General features: G+C 46.4%; 1 protein-coding gene across 1 annotated transcript; it reads left to right on the top strand.

The window, feature by feature from the left end:
- Positions 1-2,194: 2,194 nt before the first annotated feature.
- On the top strand, positions 2,195-18,728 carry LOC112112784 (cytosolic 5'-nucleotidase 1A-like). The gene is made up of 7 exons (XM_024208834.2): positions 2,195-2,314; positions 8,370-8,428; positions 11,260-11,427; positions 13,411-13,540; positions 14,273-14,395; positions 15,925-16,103; positions 17,138-18,728. The coding sequence occupies exons 2-7, from the start codon at positions 8,384-8,386 to the stop codon at positions 17,438-17,440; spliced, it is 948 nt and encodes a 315-aa protein (XP_024064602.2). The 5' UTR covers positions 2,195-2,314; positions 8,370-8,383; the 3' UTR covers positions 17,441-18,728.
- The last annotated feature ends 732 nt before the right edge of the window (positions 18,729-19,460 follow it).

Genomic DNA, 19,460 nt, shown 5'->3' with positions numbered 1-19,460 from the left:
TGAAAAGGCAATATTCATAAACCAAGAACCAGAACAAACAGATGTATAGACAAACATAGCATGTGACTGTGTAAACATTCTAACTATAGACCTACCTCTGAGCACAACACAAACGACTGAATGCTCCTGCCCCCATGAGGTAGGGAAATGTTACCACTCTCCCCATTTTACAGATGGGGAACTGAGGTAGAGGACGATCAAATGACTCACCTGAAGTGACACAGGAAGCTTGTAGCAGAGCCAAGTATTGAACTCAGATCTCCTCTATCATAGCCTCACCCCTTCACCACACAATTAACCGCCCTGTGGAAGTGCATAAGAGCTTACAAAAAATAACATGGCAAAGGATTCAACATGCCAAACAAAGAGTGATGTCACAGTGATGTGGGAGCTGGCAGGAGTATAGAACACGCCCAGCATTTGGACATGGAAACTGTAATAAAACCAACCCCTTTTCAGGGTGCTTGGTGAGCTAAAGGTAGAACCTGAGGATTCCTCCAGTGAAGGGGGGAGCTATTCATAAAAACAATAATGAAAGATGCTATGAACTCAAAAACGGTGGCTAATAAACATATGCCCAAGTGGTTCACACATGACATGCAGAGCCAGAGTCCCAGCCGATGTACATAGGCACAGCTTCATTGGTTGCCCTGGAGTTATGCTGATTTCAGAGGAGGAGGTGGCCCCTGAAACAGACACAGATGCAAGTAATAATAGAAACTGAGAAAGGGCTATTCAATGAAAGAATCAAAATTTATATGTGAGCCTGAAACCCGAGCGTATGTCTTTACACAGCAGGGCGGCCCAGAGGGGGGGCAAGTGGGGCAATTTGCCCCGGGCCCCGCAGGGGCCCCCACGAGAATATAGTATTCTATAGTATTGCAACTTTTTTTTATGGAAGGGGCCCCCGAAATTGCTTTGCCCCAGGCCCCCTGAATCCTCTGGGCGGCCCTGTTACACAGCTGTGTACTGCCTGAAAACAGCCCAGTCAGACAGCCTGAAACAAAAGGGTTAAAAAACCTACTGACACAGGAAGGCAATTTCACCCAATTGTTTTATCTGCTCCACCCTCTGATGAAGACATAAGCACTTCCGCATAGCTGCCAGCTTTCTCAAGGCCATCTGTGCATCGGAGTCTGATCTGCAATATCCTGGGACACAGAGCTGGTCTGCTTCTGTGCAGCAGAGAACACCGTGTGTCATGCCAATGGCATGGCAGGATAAAAGGCTTTTACTTTATTTTTCAAAAGGAAAATGTTTTAAAAACTCAAATAGACTCTTTTAGCAGGTCAGCTGAAGAGATTAGCTACCTCAGAGTAACAGAACAATGCATCAACTGGAGTCTAGTTCTTGTATACATTTCAGAAAAAGAGTCAATAATGATACTTAGCACTAATTATGGCACCTGGGCCTTGATCTAGCAAAGCACTCAAACATCTGCTTAACTTTAAGCACGTGGGTAGACCCCATTGACTTCAAGATGCTTCAACACATGCTTTGCTGGACAGGAGGTTTAAACCTCCAACAGCAGGGGTGGTAGGAAGAGTGTTTTTATCCCCTTTTTAAAACATTAAAAATAATCGTGGGAAATGTTAAAATCTTCACGTAATGAACAGACAATTTTTCTTGGCATCCTAGTCATATTCTGTGTTAGCCCCTTTGCCTGAGTAATCAACAAACTCACCGTTTCTCTCTGTGTGTGTGTGTGTGTGTGTATAGATATATATATATATAGTAAATTACTTGTATTCTTGGGTAGGTGTGTGTATATATATGTGTGTATTTATTGGTCTAAATTATGACAGGTCCATTTTCAAGGGCCATGAAATGAAAGAGCTGAGAGTGAGTTACAAATAGCTCTGAATCTAAAAACAGAAGGAATTGCAGGAATGACCAAACATACCACTGAACAGTAACAGAGCAGCCCTGTTGCACTCTGATTCTGAGATTATCACTGCCTTTTCGTTAGTAGCTGCCTGCGCCCAGAACCTGTAATTACCAGAGGAGTGTCCTGGGATCCACCCTAAAGACTAAAACCTCTCCCCACAACCTGGCAGCCTGCCATGCTGCGCAGGCTGGGAAATGAAGTCTAACCCTTCCTGTTTGCATTGCAGAGAGGATGCCTGGCTGCAGAGATGACTACGAATCCCAATATGCTGCGTGGCTTCTCTGAGCATGGGCACTGCCACATTCTTTTCTGCTTCCTGCCAGGGGATGGGAAATATAAAAAGTGAGGCAGTATCTTTTTTTAAAAATTGGATGCTGCTGCCACTGCTGTGACAAGCTGCACTGGAGAGTGGAGGAAGCACACACAGTGAGTTTGGCTTGTATGTGTCTATAGACAGCTCTTGTATGTTGTCCTGAGGGCAGTCTGTAAGAAAGATGCTTTTTCCCAAGTAAGAGTGAATTAGTTTTCAAGCTGGTCTGTGTGTGTGTGTGTGTGTGTGTGTTTGTGTGTGTGTGCAGGGGTGCTGGAACTTGGGGTGCTGGGGCTGTGGCTTGAAGTGGTTTCCATCATATACAGGGAGGGGGTTTACAGCTTTGTTCAATGTCTTTCACCACCCCTGCTATAAAAATTGTTCCAATGCCCCTGTGTGTGTGTAGTAGGACAGGAACATGGAAATTAAGCAAACTTGGTTTTATGCAGGAGAACAATCAGACCAAGGATGGTAGGGGGGCAGAGGCAAAGTCCAGCATCACTTGCAAGAACAAAGAAACATCACAGACGCTAAGGGTATGCCTACACTGCAGCCGTTACAGTGGCACAGCTAGGGTGCTGCAGCTGTGTCACGGTGATATAGACACTTCCAACATTGATGGAAAGGATTTTACATTGACCTAGCTGTGTCTACAATGAGGGGTAGGTCGACCTAACTATGTTGTACAGAGCACAATATTTTTCACAGCCCTGAGCTATGTAGTTAGGTCAATCTAATTTTTAAGTGTAGACTTGGCCTAAAGGGCCCTACTGTTGCTTCAGTTCAGCTGCTGGAAGGGAAACATGGATCTGTTTCTTCTGGTTCATTTCTCTTTCCATTTCAGCTGATGTGGTTAGACCCAAGTTGCCTGCTTGGGTGAAGCTCTGTGGTGGGAAACCTCTCTTGCTGCTACATGTTTATAACAATATTCCTTCTACATTATAATGGGAGGGTTGATTTAATTCCCCAGCAAATGCATGTGTGCGCACGGACAAATCCAACTTCTCATGGGCATCTCCCTCCAGCATTCAGCAGCCTCCCATGCTATTGTAACATCAAAAATGGCAGCTCTTGCCTATGTGCCTTGTACCAATCCATGGTGTTCACATAAAACACTGGGTTTCAGTGGCTGTTTACATTAGGGTGACCAGACAGCAAGTGTGCAAAATCTGAACAGGGAGTGAGAGGTAATAGGAGCCTATATAAGAAAAAGCCCCAAATATCGGGACTGTCCCTATAAAATTGGAACATCTGGCACCCTAGTTTACATGCGGCATAGAGAATAGGATTCACCGCCTTTGGCTTCAGCCCAGGTTTCTCCTCCAAGAGCTGTGAGAGCTGGAGCTATTTGATATATCCCTATGCTGGTCTGCTGTATCCCATCTATTAGAGGACAGTGGTACTCAGACACACAATTCATGATCAACATGAGAGCCAACCCAATGGGTTATGTGCACCCTCCAGCATCCGCAGTACCTGAGAGAATGTACCGTTCTGGTTAAGCTAGAGCAGTGGTTCTCAAGGATGGGTACATGTACCCATGGGGGTACGCAGAGGTCTTCCAGAGGGTACATCAACCCATCTAGATATTTGCCTAGTTTTACTACAGGCTACATAAAAAGCACTAGCGAAGTCAGTGCAAACTAAAATTTCATAGACAATGATTTGTTTATACTGCTCTGTATACTGTACACTGAAATGTAAGTACAATATTTATATTCTAATTGATTTATTTTATAATTCTGTGGTAAAAATGAGAAAGTCAGCAATTTTTCAGTAGTAGTGTGCTGTGACACTTTTGTGTTTTTATGTCTGATTTTGTGAATTTTTAAGTGAGAAGAAACTTGGGAGTACACACATAGGCGCAGGAACTAGAGGTGCAGGGTGTGCTGCAGCCCCCCCGGGCTCCCAGCTGCCAGCCCCGCACATAGGGTCCCGTCTGCTGCCTCTCACGCCCGGGATCTCGGCTGCTGGCCCCGCACACCCGGGGTCCTGGCTGACGCCCTGTGCACCCATGGCTCTGCTGCCAGCCCTGCGCCCAGGGGCCCGGCTGCCACCCGACGCCCGGGGTCCTGGCTGTCGCCCCGTGTGCCCAAGTCTCTGCTGCCACCCCGCGCCTGGGATCCAGGTTGCCGGCCCTGGGCCCGGGATCCCAGTTGCCACCCCATGCACGGGGCTTTACTCCCAGTCTCAGCTCTGTTGGCTGGACAGGGGTAAGGGGTCTGGCTTTCAGCACTCCCACTAATAAAAATGTTGCAGCGCCACTGGGTACACAAGACAAGTCTAAGTCTTGAAAAGGGTACAGTAGTCTGAAAAGGTTGAGAGCCACTGAGCTAGAGACTTTCTCCTGGACCACCATTGATTGTAGACCTAAATGTACCTCATACCTGGCGAGTTATTTTCTCTGACTCACCAGAGGGAGTTATAGAGGAATATGCACAGCTAGGGTGGAGCTCAAGCACTGAGTTGTGGTTATTTACAAGCAGGCATATATAACAACAACCCACAAACCACTTGGGTTGTACAGACCACTAAATTGAAATCCCAAAAATAATTGAAATCCCAAAAATATGCCACGATCTAAACCTCTGCAGTCTAGAGACACCATGTAACTAGCTGTGTATGCATGGCAACCATCCAAATTAACGAATCCACCACATTTGCCCCTTAAAATCTCCCTCTGCTTTGATACCTACAAAAAAACAAGAACAGCCAATTTAGACATCATTATTTTCTATGTATAGTTGGGATTATGTTTTCCAATGTGCATTACTTTGCTTTTATCAACATTGAATTTCATCTGCCATTTTGTTACCCAGTCACCCAGTTTTGAGAGATTCTTTTGTAGCTCTTTGCAGTCTGCCTGGGACTTAGCTATATTGAGTAGTTTTGTATCATCTGCAAACTTTGCCACCTCACTGTTTACCCCTTTTTCCAGATCATTTATGAATATGTTGAATAGTACTGGTCTCAGTACAGGCCTCTGGGAGACACCACTATTTACCTCTCTCCATTCTGAAAACTAAACATTTATTCCTACCCTTTCTTTCCTATATTTTAACCAGTTACCAATCCATGAGAGGACCTTCCCTCTTATCCCATGACAGCTTACTTTGCTTAAGCAATTTGCAGATGATACAAAATTACTAAAGATAGTTAAGACCCCGGCAGACTGCGAAGAGCTACAAAGGGATCTCTCAAAACTGGGTGACTGGACAACAAAATGGCAGATGAAATTTAATGTTGATAAATGCAAAGTAATGCACATTGGAAAGCACAATCCCAACTATACATATAAAAGGATGCGGTCTAAATTAGCTGTTACCACTCAAGAAAGAGATCTTGGAGTCATCTCTGAAAACATCCACTCAATGTGCAGAGGCAGTCAAAAAAACGAACAGAATGCTGGGAATAATTAAGAAAGGGATAGATAATAGGACAGAAAATATCATGTTGCCTCTATATAAATCCATGGGTATGCCCACATCTTAAATACTGTGTGCAGATGTGGTCGCCCCATCTCAAAAAAAGATATATTGGAATTGGAAAAGGTTCAGAAAAGGGCAACAAAAATGATTAGGGGTATGGAACAGCTTCCATATGAGGAGAGATTAATCAGACTGGGACTTTTCAGCTTGGAAAAAAGACAGCTAAGGGGAGATATGATTGAGATCTATAAAATCCTGACTGGTGTAGAGAAAGTAGATAAGATAGTGTTGTTTACTAATTCTAATAACACAAGAACTAGGGGTCACCAAATGAAATTAATAGGCAGCAGGTTTAAAACAAACAAATGGAAGTATTTCTTCACACAACGCACAGTCAACCTGTGGAACTCCTTGCCAGAGGATGTTGTGAAGTCCAAGACCATAACAGAGTTTAAAAAAGAACTAGATAAATTCATGGAGGATAAGTCAACCAATGGCTATTAGCCAGGATGGGCAGGAATGGTGTTCCTAGCCTCTGTTTCCCAGAAGCTGAGAATGAGTGACAGGGATGGATCACTTGATGATTACCTGTTCTGTTCATTCCCTCTGGGGCACCTGGCACGGGCCACTGTTGGAAGACAGGATACTGGGCTAGATGGACCCTTGGTCTGACCCAGTAGGGCCATTCTTATGTTAAGCCCCTTTGATGAGGGACCCTTTCAAAGGCTTTCTGAAAATCTAAGTACACAATATCCACTGGATCCCCCTTGTCCACATGCTTGTTGACCCCCTCAAAGAATTCTAATAGATTGGGGAGGCATGATTTCCCTTTACAAAGACCATGTTGACTCTTCCCCAACAAAATTATGCTCATCTAGGTGTCTAACAATTTTGTTCTTTGCTATATTGTAGTTTCAACCAGTTTGCCCAGTACTGAAGTCAGGCTTACTGGCCTGTAATTGCCGGGATCACCTCTGGAGCCCTTTTTAAAAATTGGCGTCACATTAGCTGTCCTCCAGTCATTGGTGCCCTTGCCCTTGCCTGGGTTCCTTGGTGCTACAGTAACACAAATAACAAATACCAACGATAATAATAACAACCCTGTTTAATGAATTGGATGCAAACTGTTTTTTGGACAACTCTATTCTGTTGCAGTACTCTTAGCTTTGGCAGGAGACCTATAAAATGAAACTCTTGCAGTGAAACATGTTTGCCTGGTGAAATCATAACAAGGTTACTTTTTAGTAATGAAAGTGCTGAATATTTTATGGTTGATTACAGCAAACAGTGCATCATGGGAGATCAAGTCCAGGTAGGCAGCCTAGCCCATGGAGGAGAATGAGAGTATGAGGCACCCAAACTACAACTCCCATGAGGCACCAAAATGGCATTTTAGAATCAAAATATTTTGGTTTTCAGTTGAAGTATTTTGGGTTTTGGCTGAATAGTGAAATTTTTTCAGTTTTCAGGTGTTTATTTTTTGATGAAAAATTGAAATTATCTTCAGAAAGCACATGCTTCTTCAAAAAAGTCTCCAGTCGAAAACCCAATTTTGCATCAAAAAATAGTTTCGTTGTAAAGTATTCAACCAGCCCTAGATAAGATCCATGGTTGAAAGACTGGTCCATTGAAGCCAATGGGAGTTTTACCAACTTACGTAGATCTATGATTTCACTCCATGTTTTTACTGTCTGTGTTCTGTACTGGTTCAGTAAATGGATGTGTTCTAATACAGACTTACCCCGATGTCTGATATAGATTTGCATGGTAAATAAAAAAAAAAAAAAAAGACTTTCAATTTAGGAAAGTAACAGATTAACAAGCTTAATTCATTTCCACAGATCTATGGACACCCTCCATGCCTACTGCACCAGCACCTTCCTCTTACTGAGAAAGAGGCAGAAAGATCCAGGGAACCAGAACCTTTGGTTCAATTTTTGTCCTGATTTATACCAGTGGAGATTGCAAGGAGTATTAATCAAAGCAGAATTTGTCTCTTAGCTGTTCAATGCATTTAGTCTAGTCTAGTCTCCCAACATGCCCCTGTCAGTTAGAGAACTATTATCCCCATTTTACAGATGGCAACTGAGGTAGAAGAAGATTTAAGGGACTTCCTCAGGGTCACACCTGGACTTTGTAGCAGAGCCAGGAACGGAACTCAGATCTCCTAAATCCCTTTCCAGTGCCTCCATCCCAGTCTATCTCAGAATATAAAGGCTTAGCCCTAAAAACACTATGCACAGAGGCCTGAAATGCAAAGGGTCCATTTTTTATTTTTATCACAACTTCTGTTGTTTGACTATTTTTAGTGACTAGTTCTATTCTAGTGCTAATTACTGGATTTCTGAAGCTAACCAACCCTTCATAAGTATCAGATCTGGCATTGGCTGAATAGGAGGCAATGTGGATGAATTTGGTAATGATCAGATTAGATTGAAATGGTTAGATCAGACATTTATTCTTTTGTAGGTGACCCATGCCTGCCGATAGTGGGGGAGGGCAGAGTGAGGGCAGTGGCTTCCGCAATGTGACTGATCATGCTCAGTCCATGTGAGCATGCCCAGTACAAGCCAAGCAGCAAATCTGGAGGGTGGGAGACGACCCTGCCCGCTCCTCTCCCCACGCGGCCTCTACTGCCATGCCACTTGTTGATTAAAATTTGAAAAGATTAAAACATCTCCTGAGTCTGAATTTGATCTAACATAGTAGTCAAAGTTTAATAATTTATTTTCTGTTGTTTGAGGTCGGAGATAGAAGATGGCAGAGGCTGAAAGCACAGTTATAAACACCAATGTGAAACAGGTAAGAAGTTATTTTTTAGACCACTTTGTATTTCATAGTTCAAGCGTTTATGTTCAGTGTGATATTCCTCTAACCCTTCTGCCCATCTAAGTTGGCAGCAACAAGGGCCGGATTCTGTATCTAGGGGTTCCGTTTCAATAACGCAATGCAAAACCGGCTCGAGCCCCCACCCAGTGACCTGGGACAATTACATACCACCCCCTGGGCACCTCTAAGAGGCAATACTTCCCCTCTCGCAAGCACGGAGTCTCAGTGTATCAGAAAATGTTTAATAACATGAGGTAAATGACATCAGCATTAAATTGGAAAAAACACCACAAACAGGATTCATAACACAAACCATGAGCAAAAGACCCACCCCAGCAAATTGGGCCGTGTCCTTTCCCTTTGGTTCTTGAATCCAGCAACCCAAAAATCACCCAGAGTCCCCAAAGTCCAACACCCCCAAAGTCTCTGTCCCTGATCAGTGCAGCCCCAGAGTAAAAGGGGGGCACACAGGGTGTTAAGGGGCACCTTACGTGATCTGAGGCCGACCGGCCGCCTCTCCGTGGGGTTCCGCCACAGCCTTCACCACGAGCCAATCCACTTCCTGCCATCTCACGAACTGCTATGCTCTATGAGCTGCTCCGCTCCGCTCACCAGCCTGTGAGCCGCTCCAGCCGTCCCCGCAAACGGCACCACTCACCGACCTGTGAGCCACTCCAGCCGTCCCCACAAACGGCTCCGCTCGCCATTCCTTGGGCCGCTCCAGCCGTCCCCACAAACAGCTCCGCGCCACTCACTGCTCCTCCAGCCATCCCCGCAAACTGCTCCGCCAGCCGCTTAGCAATATAGCTTTAGGCTCCCCCACTAGTTAACACAGCACTCGGTGATCTCCGCTCTTAGTAACTTTAGCTCTTTAGTGATTTCAGCTTGTAGTAGGGGAGCCCCAGTCCTGGTGCACCATTGGCCCAAAGTGAATTCAGCTTAGAAGCCTGTAACTAGACTCCTAATGGAATCAAAGTTAGCTCTGATATTCAACAGTGGAGAGAGGCAGTGGTGCAATTGGTGTTTCAGGCCCTCAAAGGCACCCGTACTATCAGGTACAAATATCTGTCCCTATCCTCTCTCCATTCACTGGGGGGGTTAGAACCCATGTCCCTTGTCTAGCGAGTGCTACTTAGGTGATGGTGAGACCCTCTGTCATAAAACAGTTTCATTATCCTTGATTCACATAATCAGGGTAACAACACTTTATTCCTCCTGCCCCAATAACAGAGAAACTGGGGATCCCACCCCATCCAAAGTAACCACTTTCAGTTGCTGTTGTCTCATGCCAGGCGGGTGGGTGTGCCTATGCAAACAAGATCAGCCCCTGGAGTTCTTTTCCACACTCGCCATAATTCACCACCAGATGGCAGGGTAGAGCTCATCCTGACTCTGCTTACATTCCAAAATCCACCAACAAAGAGAAACAAGATCTAGGGATCTGAGCACAGTACTGGGAGCTAGGAACTCCTGAAATCTACTTCTGATTTCAATTTTGGAGCTAAAATGTTCATGCCAGGGGAACTAAAGAATCCCTATTTTCAGGCACTTAGATAAAAGCAGCTTGGTTTTCAGAACTACTGAGCAGCTGCAGCTCCCAATGAAGTTATAGGAGCACTGTGTAGGGAAACATCACAGGATTGAACCACCGGTTATATAAAGAGACGGTGAGACTGATTCGTTTGGAAAAGCCTGCCTTTGCAGTGGCTGAAATGAAAATTCACAAGTGGTAGCATCCATGAAGAACATTATTGACTTTTTATTATTCTTGCAAGAGTGGTGACAAACTGGGGTGAAAAATGCCTGTGAAGGGAGGTGGGGCTGGTGAAGTTCAGTGAAGCTAATCTGTGTTGGCAGGAAACCGTGGATGGTGTCACCTCTGTTGGAATTTACAGCTCTGCACAGGTAGTGGAATGAGGCTATACTGTGTCCAGATCAGCCAAAATTATGGAGCAGCTGCCCAAAACTGTCGCAGACAGACAACAGTATACGCCATGCATGCTGCCAAGTTGGAAGGGCCGTGACCGCCAACCTTTGCCTGCCCTATCTTTTGTGACCTGAGGGGTTGAGAATGAACATCATAGACCCAGGGTGCATCTCTCTCCCTAGGTCCCTCTCTTCCCTGGATTAAGCAGGGCCAACAACAATCAAGTGTGTGTCATGCTATCCAAAGCTCACAGCTGCCATGGTGCGGTTTGAATCTCAGGTGTCATGCCTTAATTCATCCTGGTCAACGAATATATGTAACAAGTGAGCTGTTGGTAGAATAGGTGTCCTATCCCACATCTATTCCTGTCTGGTCTGACCCCAGTGTACAGCTCCGTTCATCCAGTAACTTCCACCTGAAACAAACTTTGTCCCAGCTGCTGTAATGTGTAAGATTTAAACACACTACCTAGGTTCTGAATGGGGGACTCCACTAACTGGGGAAGTGCGCTATCAGTGTCCACCCACCAGCTCGCAGACAACACCCACAGGTGAGGGAAGGTTTGTAGCACCACTGTGACACTGGTGGTGCTTTAAAGATAGGCTGGACGGAAGTGGTCAGTCACTGTGCCTGCTCAAGTCTTGGCACTGAACGGCCCCACTTCTGCAGAGATTGGCTGCCTGTGGTGGGGGGTGTGGGCAATTGCAAGGCTCACCCAGGTGGTTGTATTTAGGATCCCAGGAAGTGTGTGGGAGATGTTGTCAGAGCCTGCAGCTCCCACTGCTCCTTTGCAGCACCCTCTCCTGATTGATCATTGCCATCTCTTTCTTTAAATCCACCCCTCTCTTCTTTTTGGATCTCCCACTGCCCACCGCAGAAAGACCCAAATGAGGCGCTGGTCATCGCCGTGACAACCAGGGCCATCTTCAACCTGGAGGAGGAACATCAGCTGTTCCTGACAAAGGGCAAGGAAGAGTATGTGAAGTATCAGCAACTCAATGAGGATAAGCCCTTGGAGCAAGGTACAGCCTTCGCTTTCATTCAGGTGAGACGCCAGCAATGGCCCCCACTCTCATCAAGATGTGTGTGAAACTTAGTCCATGGCAAAGTTCAGCCTTCAGTTCCTTCAAGCCTTGTGCTCTTTGGCTGGGGCATCTCTCCCTGACGAAGGCAAAGAGTGGTGCCTGACTCATGGTGAGGTATGGCCTCTGCTTTCATCCAGGTGAGATGCTTCGGCCCAGATTCTCAAAGGTATTTAGGTGCCCACCTCCCATTAAAATCAGTGAGAGTTTTAGACACCTAAATACCTTTGAAGTTCTGGGCCTTTGCCCGTAGCCAGGTGAGATCTCGGCTCTTGTGAGGTCAAGATGCTTCCAGCCTTAGCTCTTATCAGTATAAGGTGTTATCTTTGCTGAGGTGCCTTCCTCAGACATGCATAGGAGTGTGACTCTTGGCCCTCATTTGGAACAATGAAATATACACGTGAGTTGTGTGTTGTTCTGTTTTGTGGAGGGATACATTGCGGACACATAAACCATCAGGCACCATTCCAAAACTGACGGTGGCCAACTTGGATAGCGCCACATCACTATGGTATTTTTAAAAATTATTTCGTGTTTAAAGCATAAATACCAGCCTTACTGCCATACCCAGGATGGCAGACAAACTGCAAGGAATCAAGGAAAACTATGGACTCCAAATGACACTAGTTTCCTCACCACAACCATCCTAGAAACCTTACCTTAGAAAGAGGGAAGGTTAGAGACAGAGCAACATCAGCACCATGAAGTGACTTCTTGAGCAAGGACATAACAGCAGCAATTTGGAAGGAAGATGACACCAGCAGAGGTTGGTGACATCTGAAAGTGGGTAGGCAAGTTGAATTATATATATTTAGTGTATCTATAATAGACTACGTATAATAGACAAAATAGGCTAAATTCAGGCCAAACATATGTTGACAGAAAAGGATGTGACCCAGAATAAGGGATCTGGGGAGCTATCATTCCCATGGCTGAGGGGAGCTGTAGGCCACGCCGCAATACATGCTGGGAAAGGGGCAAGGATAGCAGGAGGTCCCTTTTCATCAGTGTGAGAGATACTGGGGAGAGAATAAGACTTGCTGTTCATCTCCCCACTAGGAGAAAGAGAGAGACACTAGGAAAAGGGCAAGAGCTCCAGGTTTCTCTGGTCAAAGGGCCTGGGAAGAAGCCCAAGAGAAGACAGCCAGAGGGTGGGGTGAATCACTCCAACGAGGGGGTGCCTGTTGCAGAGCGAAGGAAGTGGCATGAAAGGGGAAGTGAAGCGGGGCCAGAGTTGGTGCTTCTCTGTCGAGGGCCTGAAGGTTGGAGCTTGCAGAAGAGAGAGGGCACGAACTCCGCTGAGTCAGAGGGAGAAGCAGAGCAGGGGGCATTGATGTCATACCCGAGGGAGGAGAGGAGAGTAACAGACCCTTAAGGGAGGGCTGTGATCCAAGGAATGAGACTGGGAGCAACGTTGGACTCTCATTACCCCAGAAGGGCTGGAGTACTTTGGTTTAACCAGAGGCTTAAAGTACCAAAACCAAATTACTGAGAAAATAACTATGACAACCATTAGGCCACTGTTAAATTTGGCTTCTTCTGGCTTAAGCCCAGGGTCAGGGCTGTTGGCGGTGGAAAGGCAGCAATCTCCCCTCTGCATCCAGGGGCCCTACATGGACACGGCTGGAACAATCAGGGGACACACTAATGTTAGCCTATCCACTGCAGGACTCCTGTAATGCCCTAGGGCAAGTTAAAGCCGTCCCCTCCCACAACAGAATTCCTGAGGGAAAGTACATGGCAATGCTTTTGTCTGCCCTTCTTTGAGTGGTTCCCCGTTGGGTGCAGAGGGCCACTGTCTTCTACATTTCTCTACACCAGCAAGAGCGATTCTGTCTCCTGGATGGGGGGAGGAGTGCTGGAAATTGTGTGGCAGCAGATTGTGGGTACGTTTGTGAGTATACAACTTTGTAAAACAGTGTCGTGTCTCCGGCTGTTTCATCCAGGCCGTGCAGTTTGTGAATGAGAAACTCCTGGAGAGAAACCCAGAGGAGAAGGGCCTCTTTGATGTCATCATCCTCTCCAACAACAGCCCAGAGAGTGGCATGCGCATCGTCAACAGTGCTAAGCAACATGGCAAGGAGATCCCACCTCTCATTTGAAGTCAGCCCACATTCAGTGAATGGGGGGAAAACTTCTCATCCGGTCCTCCAGAGACTGCTGTGAAATAGATGAGGAGGTGGATCCAGGGGGGATACACACCAGTCTGGGGACAGGTGGTATGGAAGGGGAAGGACCCAGCCTATGTGTGGGATGGTAGCACAAAAAGTGGATGAAGTGAAGGGGATGTTGCGGGAAATGGCTGGCAACCTGAGAACGATGGTGCATGAATGTAGGAGATAAAGAGTGAAGATTTAACATTGTGAGGGACATTGTGTTGAGGTGGGGAGGAAAGATAATGGTGGCTGTGCTGAGGGTCACTGCATAAGTGTAAGGCAGCAGGATGGGGGTATTGCACTGATATCTGGAGCACCTGTTGTCCTGGCAGGGTCTGACATCAGTTGAACAAAGGGACATTGCATTAGGGTGTGTCGGCCATGGCAGGAGATGTAGGGAGCGCTATGTCAGTGTGTGGGCTGGAGCACAAGGCAGGCTGGAAATAGAAATTAAAGATAGCTTTTCAGCTCTGCCATAGGTTTGCTGGGTGATCTTGGGCAAGTCATTTCCCTGCTCAGTGCCTGGGCTTTCCCATCAAGTGGGGATAATGATATTGACCTCGTCTGTAAAACACATTGAGATCCGTGTATGAAAAGCGCTGTGTAAGAGCTAGGTATTAATTTGATTTCATTTACTTTTTCTGACGTTAAGGTTTGGAGATTTCCAAGTTTTGCTTTGTCAGCGATGAAGATTCCACCCAGTACTTGAAATCCCATAATGTCAAGCTCTTCCTCTCGGCCGACAGGATGGACGTGTGCAATGCACTCCAACGAGGTGTGCTTTCTCCCTCTCCTCCCTCACCCAGCCTGGGATTTCATTCTTACACCTGGGCCTTACACCGCCTCCCCGCATTAGCCCCAAGATGAAGTTATGTCAAGACTTGCTTTTTCAGAAGGGTTTATTACTCGATTCAGAGAAGTGGTTCTGTGCCGATCTTGACACATTACGTCTCAGCCTGGAAACAATTCAGAACCTAACAGTTTAGCTGTGTCTAGAAGTCACACATAACTGTTTGATGGTGCATGTCAAATGAACTAGCAGGTCTCCGGTGCAACTGGGCAAGTAATTCATAATTCATCTGTTGCTGAAAAGTTTAGTCTCTTTCTGTTTACCAGATACCCACAAAGAGACCATGGGTTTTCTCAGATGTATTCGTTATTCTAAATTATACATCAAATAGTTCATGTGAATAATTGTTGCTTATGAATTCGGCCACAAGTTGGTCATTACGAGCATCCGGTATTGTAAATTCAAGCTGTTCCTGCTTCCAGATTGAATGAGTCGCTGTTAGAATCAGGTTTGCAGAGCACTATAATTATAAATTGGAAATTTGCTTTCTGTGATTCACTTAAAATTAAGCATATGCTGAAGTGCTTTCCTGAATGGGGATGAACATAAGCATGCGCTTAACCTCAATCAGGGTGTAGGAATCTTTCCAAGGACTTTCAGGGCCAGAGTCTCTCTTTCATGAACATTGCTGGTTTGACTGGGACCTCGCACAGCTGTCGAGGTTCCTTCATTCAGGCACACAACACAATTCACAAGCAACTTATGTCTGAACCAGAAATCTTTTCTTTGCAGTGAAGTAAAACCCTAAAGCTGCCTGATTGAGTAACATTCCTGGTTTAAAACCCATTTCCTGGCTATAATCCCAGTATGTGAGAGTGGGCAGAGAACCCCTTTTCTCCAGTGCAGGAAGAGGGCCAGCATTAGGCCAGGTGCATAGAAGAATATAGTGGAGGTGCCAGCCAGTTTCACCAGCTGCACCAAGTGAGCATGTCTGGGTTTGGCAGGGTAGGATAAGCACAGGCAGGAGAGTGCTGGGTGTACATGGTGCATAGGTGCAGCAAACCACGCTTCCCACAGCACCTACGGAGGTGTCTCCAAACAGTGACATCTGAGCATTGCCTCTCCTTCCCACCCCCAGAATGGGTCTGCCGGATGAGCCCTATTTGGAGATCTATCATCTCTTTTCACTTGGGGAACCCGAAGCTGCGAGGGCCTGATCCAAAGCCCATTGAAGTCAGTGGCAGTCTTTCCATGGATGTCAGTGGGCATTGGATGAGGTTGTAACAATTTCCCAGAGGAAGCTATGCCTATGCTGACTGCTCCCCAACCTGTCCTCCATTGCATGCAAGCATAAAGTTTTTCTGTGGCTCCACTGGCTGCCGCATGGGGGTGCCCTGCTGAGCAGCATCTCCAGGCAGCCAGGACTCGTACTCTGGGGCCCTCACCGGAGCGTGGACACAGTCTCTCTGGTTCCCATTCTCAGCCGGGCAGTGACACTTCTTTCTGTCCCACAGGAGTGTCGGCGGCTCTCATCTTCCAGCAGGAGGTGCAGACCCCCAGCACCCAACTGCGAGTGGTGTTTGATGGGGATGCCGTGCTCTTCTCGAATGAGACAGACCGGGTTTTTCGAGAGAAGGGGCTGTCGGGGGCTCTGGAGTATGAGAGGGCAATGGAAGCCGTGCCCATGGGAGAGGTATGTTAGCTTGCCCTGCCTTAATGGGCTTCCCAGTCCCTACACTTGCTTCTAACCTGCTCAGTCTGGTTATGTTACACTCACCCACAGTGACCAGTGAGTGGGCTCTCCTGCTAGGGTTTCACCAATAGCCCCTTGCAGCAGAATACGCACAAACATTCATGGGTGGCCTCTGGCTTATACATTGACTGCTTTGGCCTGATCCAACACCCCACTGAAGGCATTGGAGAGTCCCCCGTTGGTTTCAGTGAATGCTGTAACAGGCCATAGGTCTCTTCTCCTGTGGATGAGGTTTGTGACACTAGCCCTGCTCTGAAATCAGATAGGCCGCTTGTGAATATTTGCTCTATTTCTAACCCTCTTCCCAGTCTGCAAACCTTTATTAGCAAATTCACTGTCCTTTGTCACAATCAACTGGTCCTCTTTTTGTGGGGCTGCCTTTTGGAATGTGTCCATCTGCTCACTTAGGACTGAGATAAGGCCACAACATTCACTTCCATTTCCGACCTACTTGGGGTTTGCATCAAGTCTTCAAAAGTGAAGGGTTAGAGCACTAACCCACTGTGCTACTACACAGTTCACACTATGGCACAGTTCACAGACCACTGGTGCTCTGCCGACCACTTGCCGGAGGAGAGCTGACTGGTGGCACAGTGTTGGCTCCCTCTTGTTTCTAGCTGCTAAGCTGCATTAAAAGATGGGTACATGCTATTCAGGTTTATGACGGGTTTATGCTATTCAAAGCATAAACTGCTTTCCTAAAGTCACGTTTCCATGTAAGCAATTGCTGTCATTGCAACAGGGATGTTTTATGATTGATGGGTGGGGAAGTGTCCACGAGACCATCCCTCTAGTTAATTGTGGTCCAGGCCCTGGAAAGTCCGAGATCTGCAGCTGTAAGGAATCTACATTCCTAGCCTCTGTGAGAAATTGCTCCATCTTCCTTGAGCTCTCTTTTCTGGCTATTTTTGTGCAAAGGTGAAATTAACCCCTCCTCGTGTTCTCCCAACCTCTAATCTCTGTGTGGTTTCCAGGGTCCATTGAAGGCATTTGCCATGCATCTTGGGAAGATGCGCAAGAAGTTCAGCCAGGAGAATTCCCCTATTCGCACCTACTTGGTGACTGCCCGCAGCGGCCGGGATATGGGCATCCGTGCTATCAAGACCCTCCGAGAATGGGGGCTGGCGATTGACGAGGCCTTCTTCATGGACGGGGCTCCCAAGGGCCCTCTCCTCTCCCAGATCCAACCCCACATCTTCTTTGACGATGGCCTTCATAACATCCAGGGGGCTCAAGATATTGGCATACCCTCTGCCTTGGTCCCCTGTAACTGCTGATGGGCAGGGATGAAGGGGCAAAGGTCCTCCAAGGATCAGGTCTCCCAAATGCAATTGGAGAACACAAGGACAAAGCTTCTGCCAGAAGGGATAAGGGAGGATTTCTAAACCTGTGCTAAGCAAGCTCAGGGGAGAGGGAGAGAAGATGCTGTGTGCTGATGTGGTGCTGGATCTATTACTCTTGGGTCCCTCTCTTAGTTCCAAAGACAGGGTCCATCTGATCCTGGGGATGTGGCAACAGAAGGCCAAAAATCCACAGGAAGGAAGGATGCTTGAAATGTAACTATTACGCCCATCTCTTGATCTGCCTTAGCCGTCTCTTCAATGATTGCCGCCCTTCCAGCCACTAGGGATAATGTGCTCCACCACTCATGTCATACAAGCACTGAAACCACAGCTCTAGTGACGAGACCATGTGAGCTGAAGACAGCATGTAACTGTCGTAAGAGGCAGGCAATGTAAGCTCGGCCTGCACTCAGACATGGGGGTTGGTCTTTGGAGCTTTGGGCCAGTACTGCTATTCAAATACCAATATGCCCTCTAAATGCTGCATTTGTTGGGGGTGGTGCTTTTTCAAAGGAAACTCTTTTTTTTAGTGTGTATGTTTTATATATATATGTGGCCAAATCCTGAGGGGTGCTGAGCAGCTAGTGAGCACTTGCAGCTTCCACTGACTTCAGCAGGAGTTTCAGATGCTCAGCACCTCCCAGGATTTGAGTGCCAGGGACCAGGGACTCTGTCTTCTCATAGATTCTAGTTTGTAGGTATGCCTTACATTGGGCCTGATTCTGATTTCCCATTGGTGTAAATCAGGAGTAACTCCACAGAAATCAGTGGAATTATATCAGGGTAAGTGAAATCAGAATCCGGTCCTTAATATCTAGTAGTTAATTTAATGTCAACCGCTCTCTCTTTCACGTCTCTTTTCTGCTCAGTTCTCTCTTTTCCTGCCAGCCACGCAGCCTCTCTGCTGCTCTCTCCTCTAAATGGCACAGAAAGATCAAGTCGCTGTCAGTTTATAATGCACAACACTGCAAAGCTGCTTTTCTTGCAGTATCTCGAGTATGTTTGTGCTGAGAATAGGGTAAGAATGGCAAGCCCTACGGTATATCTGGTCATTCACACTTAGGATCCAAGATAAATCATGTCCAATGTTATTTTCCAGTAATAATTTTTTTAAGAACTAAGTCTGTGTTGGTTATAGCTGCGCACAAATATGATGCAAAGCCCTCATATAGACATAATATACACAGGATACTAGAGTTATTTCCTGTGTGTGTGTGTGTGTGTGTGTGTGTGTGTGTGTGTGTGTGTGTGTGTGTATTTACATATATAGAGATATAGAGATATAAATTATGGGCCAGTTTCTCAGTTGGTGTCAATCTGTGGTAGCTCCTTTGACTCGAGGAGCTATGCCAATTTAGCTGATAATCTGGCCCTACATGTATGGTGCTGCAGTAATGATCTAGCACTCCAGTTCCTGTGTGCTCTTGCCAGCAGCAGTGCTTTGATTTTAGTGCTTGGATCTCAGCAAACTATTCCAAAAGGGGCAGGAAGATTCAAAAATAACAGCAGAGTATTGGGGTAGTAGGAGAGGGCTTAGCCGAGTGCCTTATTCTAAGCACGCTGCATTACACATTCCTTGTTTCTTCTGGAGTAAGTGGCCATTAGCTTTTGTTCTTGCTGGCTGTAACAGGTGCAGCTGGTTACACTGGGGCATTGTTCTTGCTGGCGCTGGTGTATCTGAGGCCTGTCGTGAGCGGTTTGGGATATTTTAGGGTTTTTTACGGGGCAGTAAGCAGTAGGATGGAGCCTCATTTATATTTGCTAACCTGCAGTTTCTTTCCCAGGGCTGAATTTCAGCCTTTTGTCTATGCACACATTCACCAGCAGAGGCCACCATGCTGCTCCTTACTGAAACAGGTTTCAGTTAGTCTGTATCAGCAAAAACAATGAGGAGTCCTTGTGGCACCTTAGTGACTAACAAATTTATTTGGGCATAAGACTGACCTCACACTCG

The sequence above is a fragment of the Terrapene carolina genome, unplaced genomic scaffold (genome assembly GCF_002925995.2).
Source record: "Terrapene carolina triunguis isolate 2854851 unplaced genomic scaffold, T_m_triunguis-2.0 Scaffold171, whole genome shotgun sequence".
NCBI classification, from domain to species: domain Eukaryota; kingdom Metazoa; phylum Chordata; order Testudines; family Emydidae; genus Terrapene; species Terrapene triunguis.
This window is presented reverse-complemented; position numbering and strand designations above follow the sequence as displayed.

Coding starts and splice junctions, on each gene's coding strand:
- LOC112112784 (XM_024208834.2), top strand. CDS start 8,384: ATGGCAGAGGCTGAAAGCACAGTTATAAACACCAATGTGAAACAG. Junction 13,541..14,272: donor CAACAGTGCTAAGCAACATG/GCAAGGAGATCC, acceptor TCTGACGTTAAG/GTTTGGAGATTTCCAAGTTT. Junction 14,396..15,924: donor GTGCAATGCACTCCAACGAG/GTGTGCTTTCTC, acceptor TCTGTCCCACAG/GAGTGTCGGCGGCTCTCATC.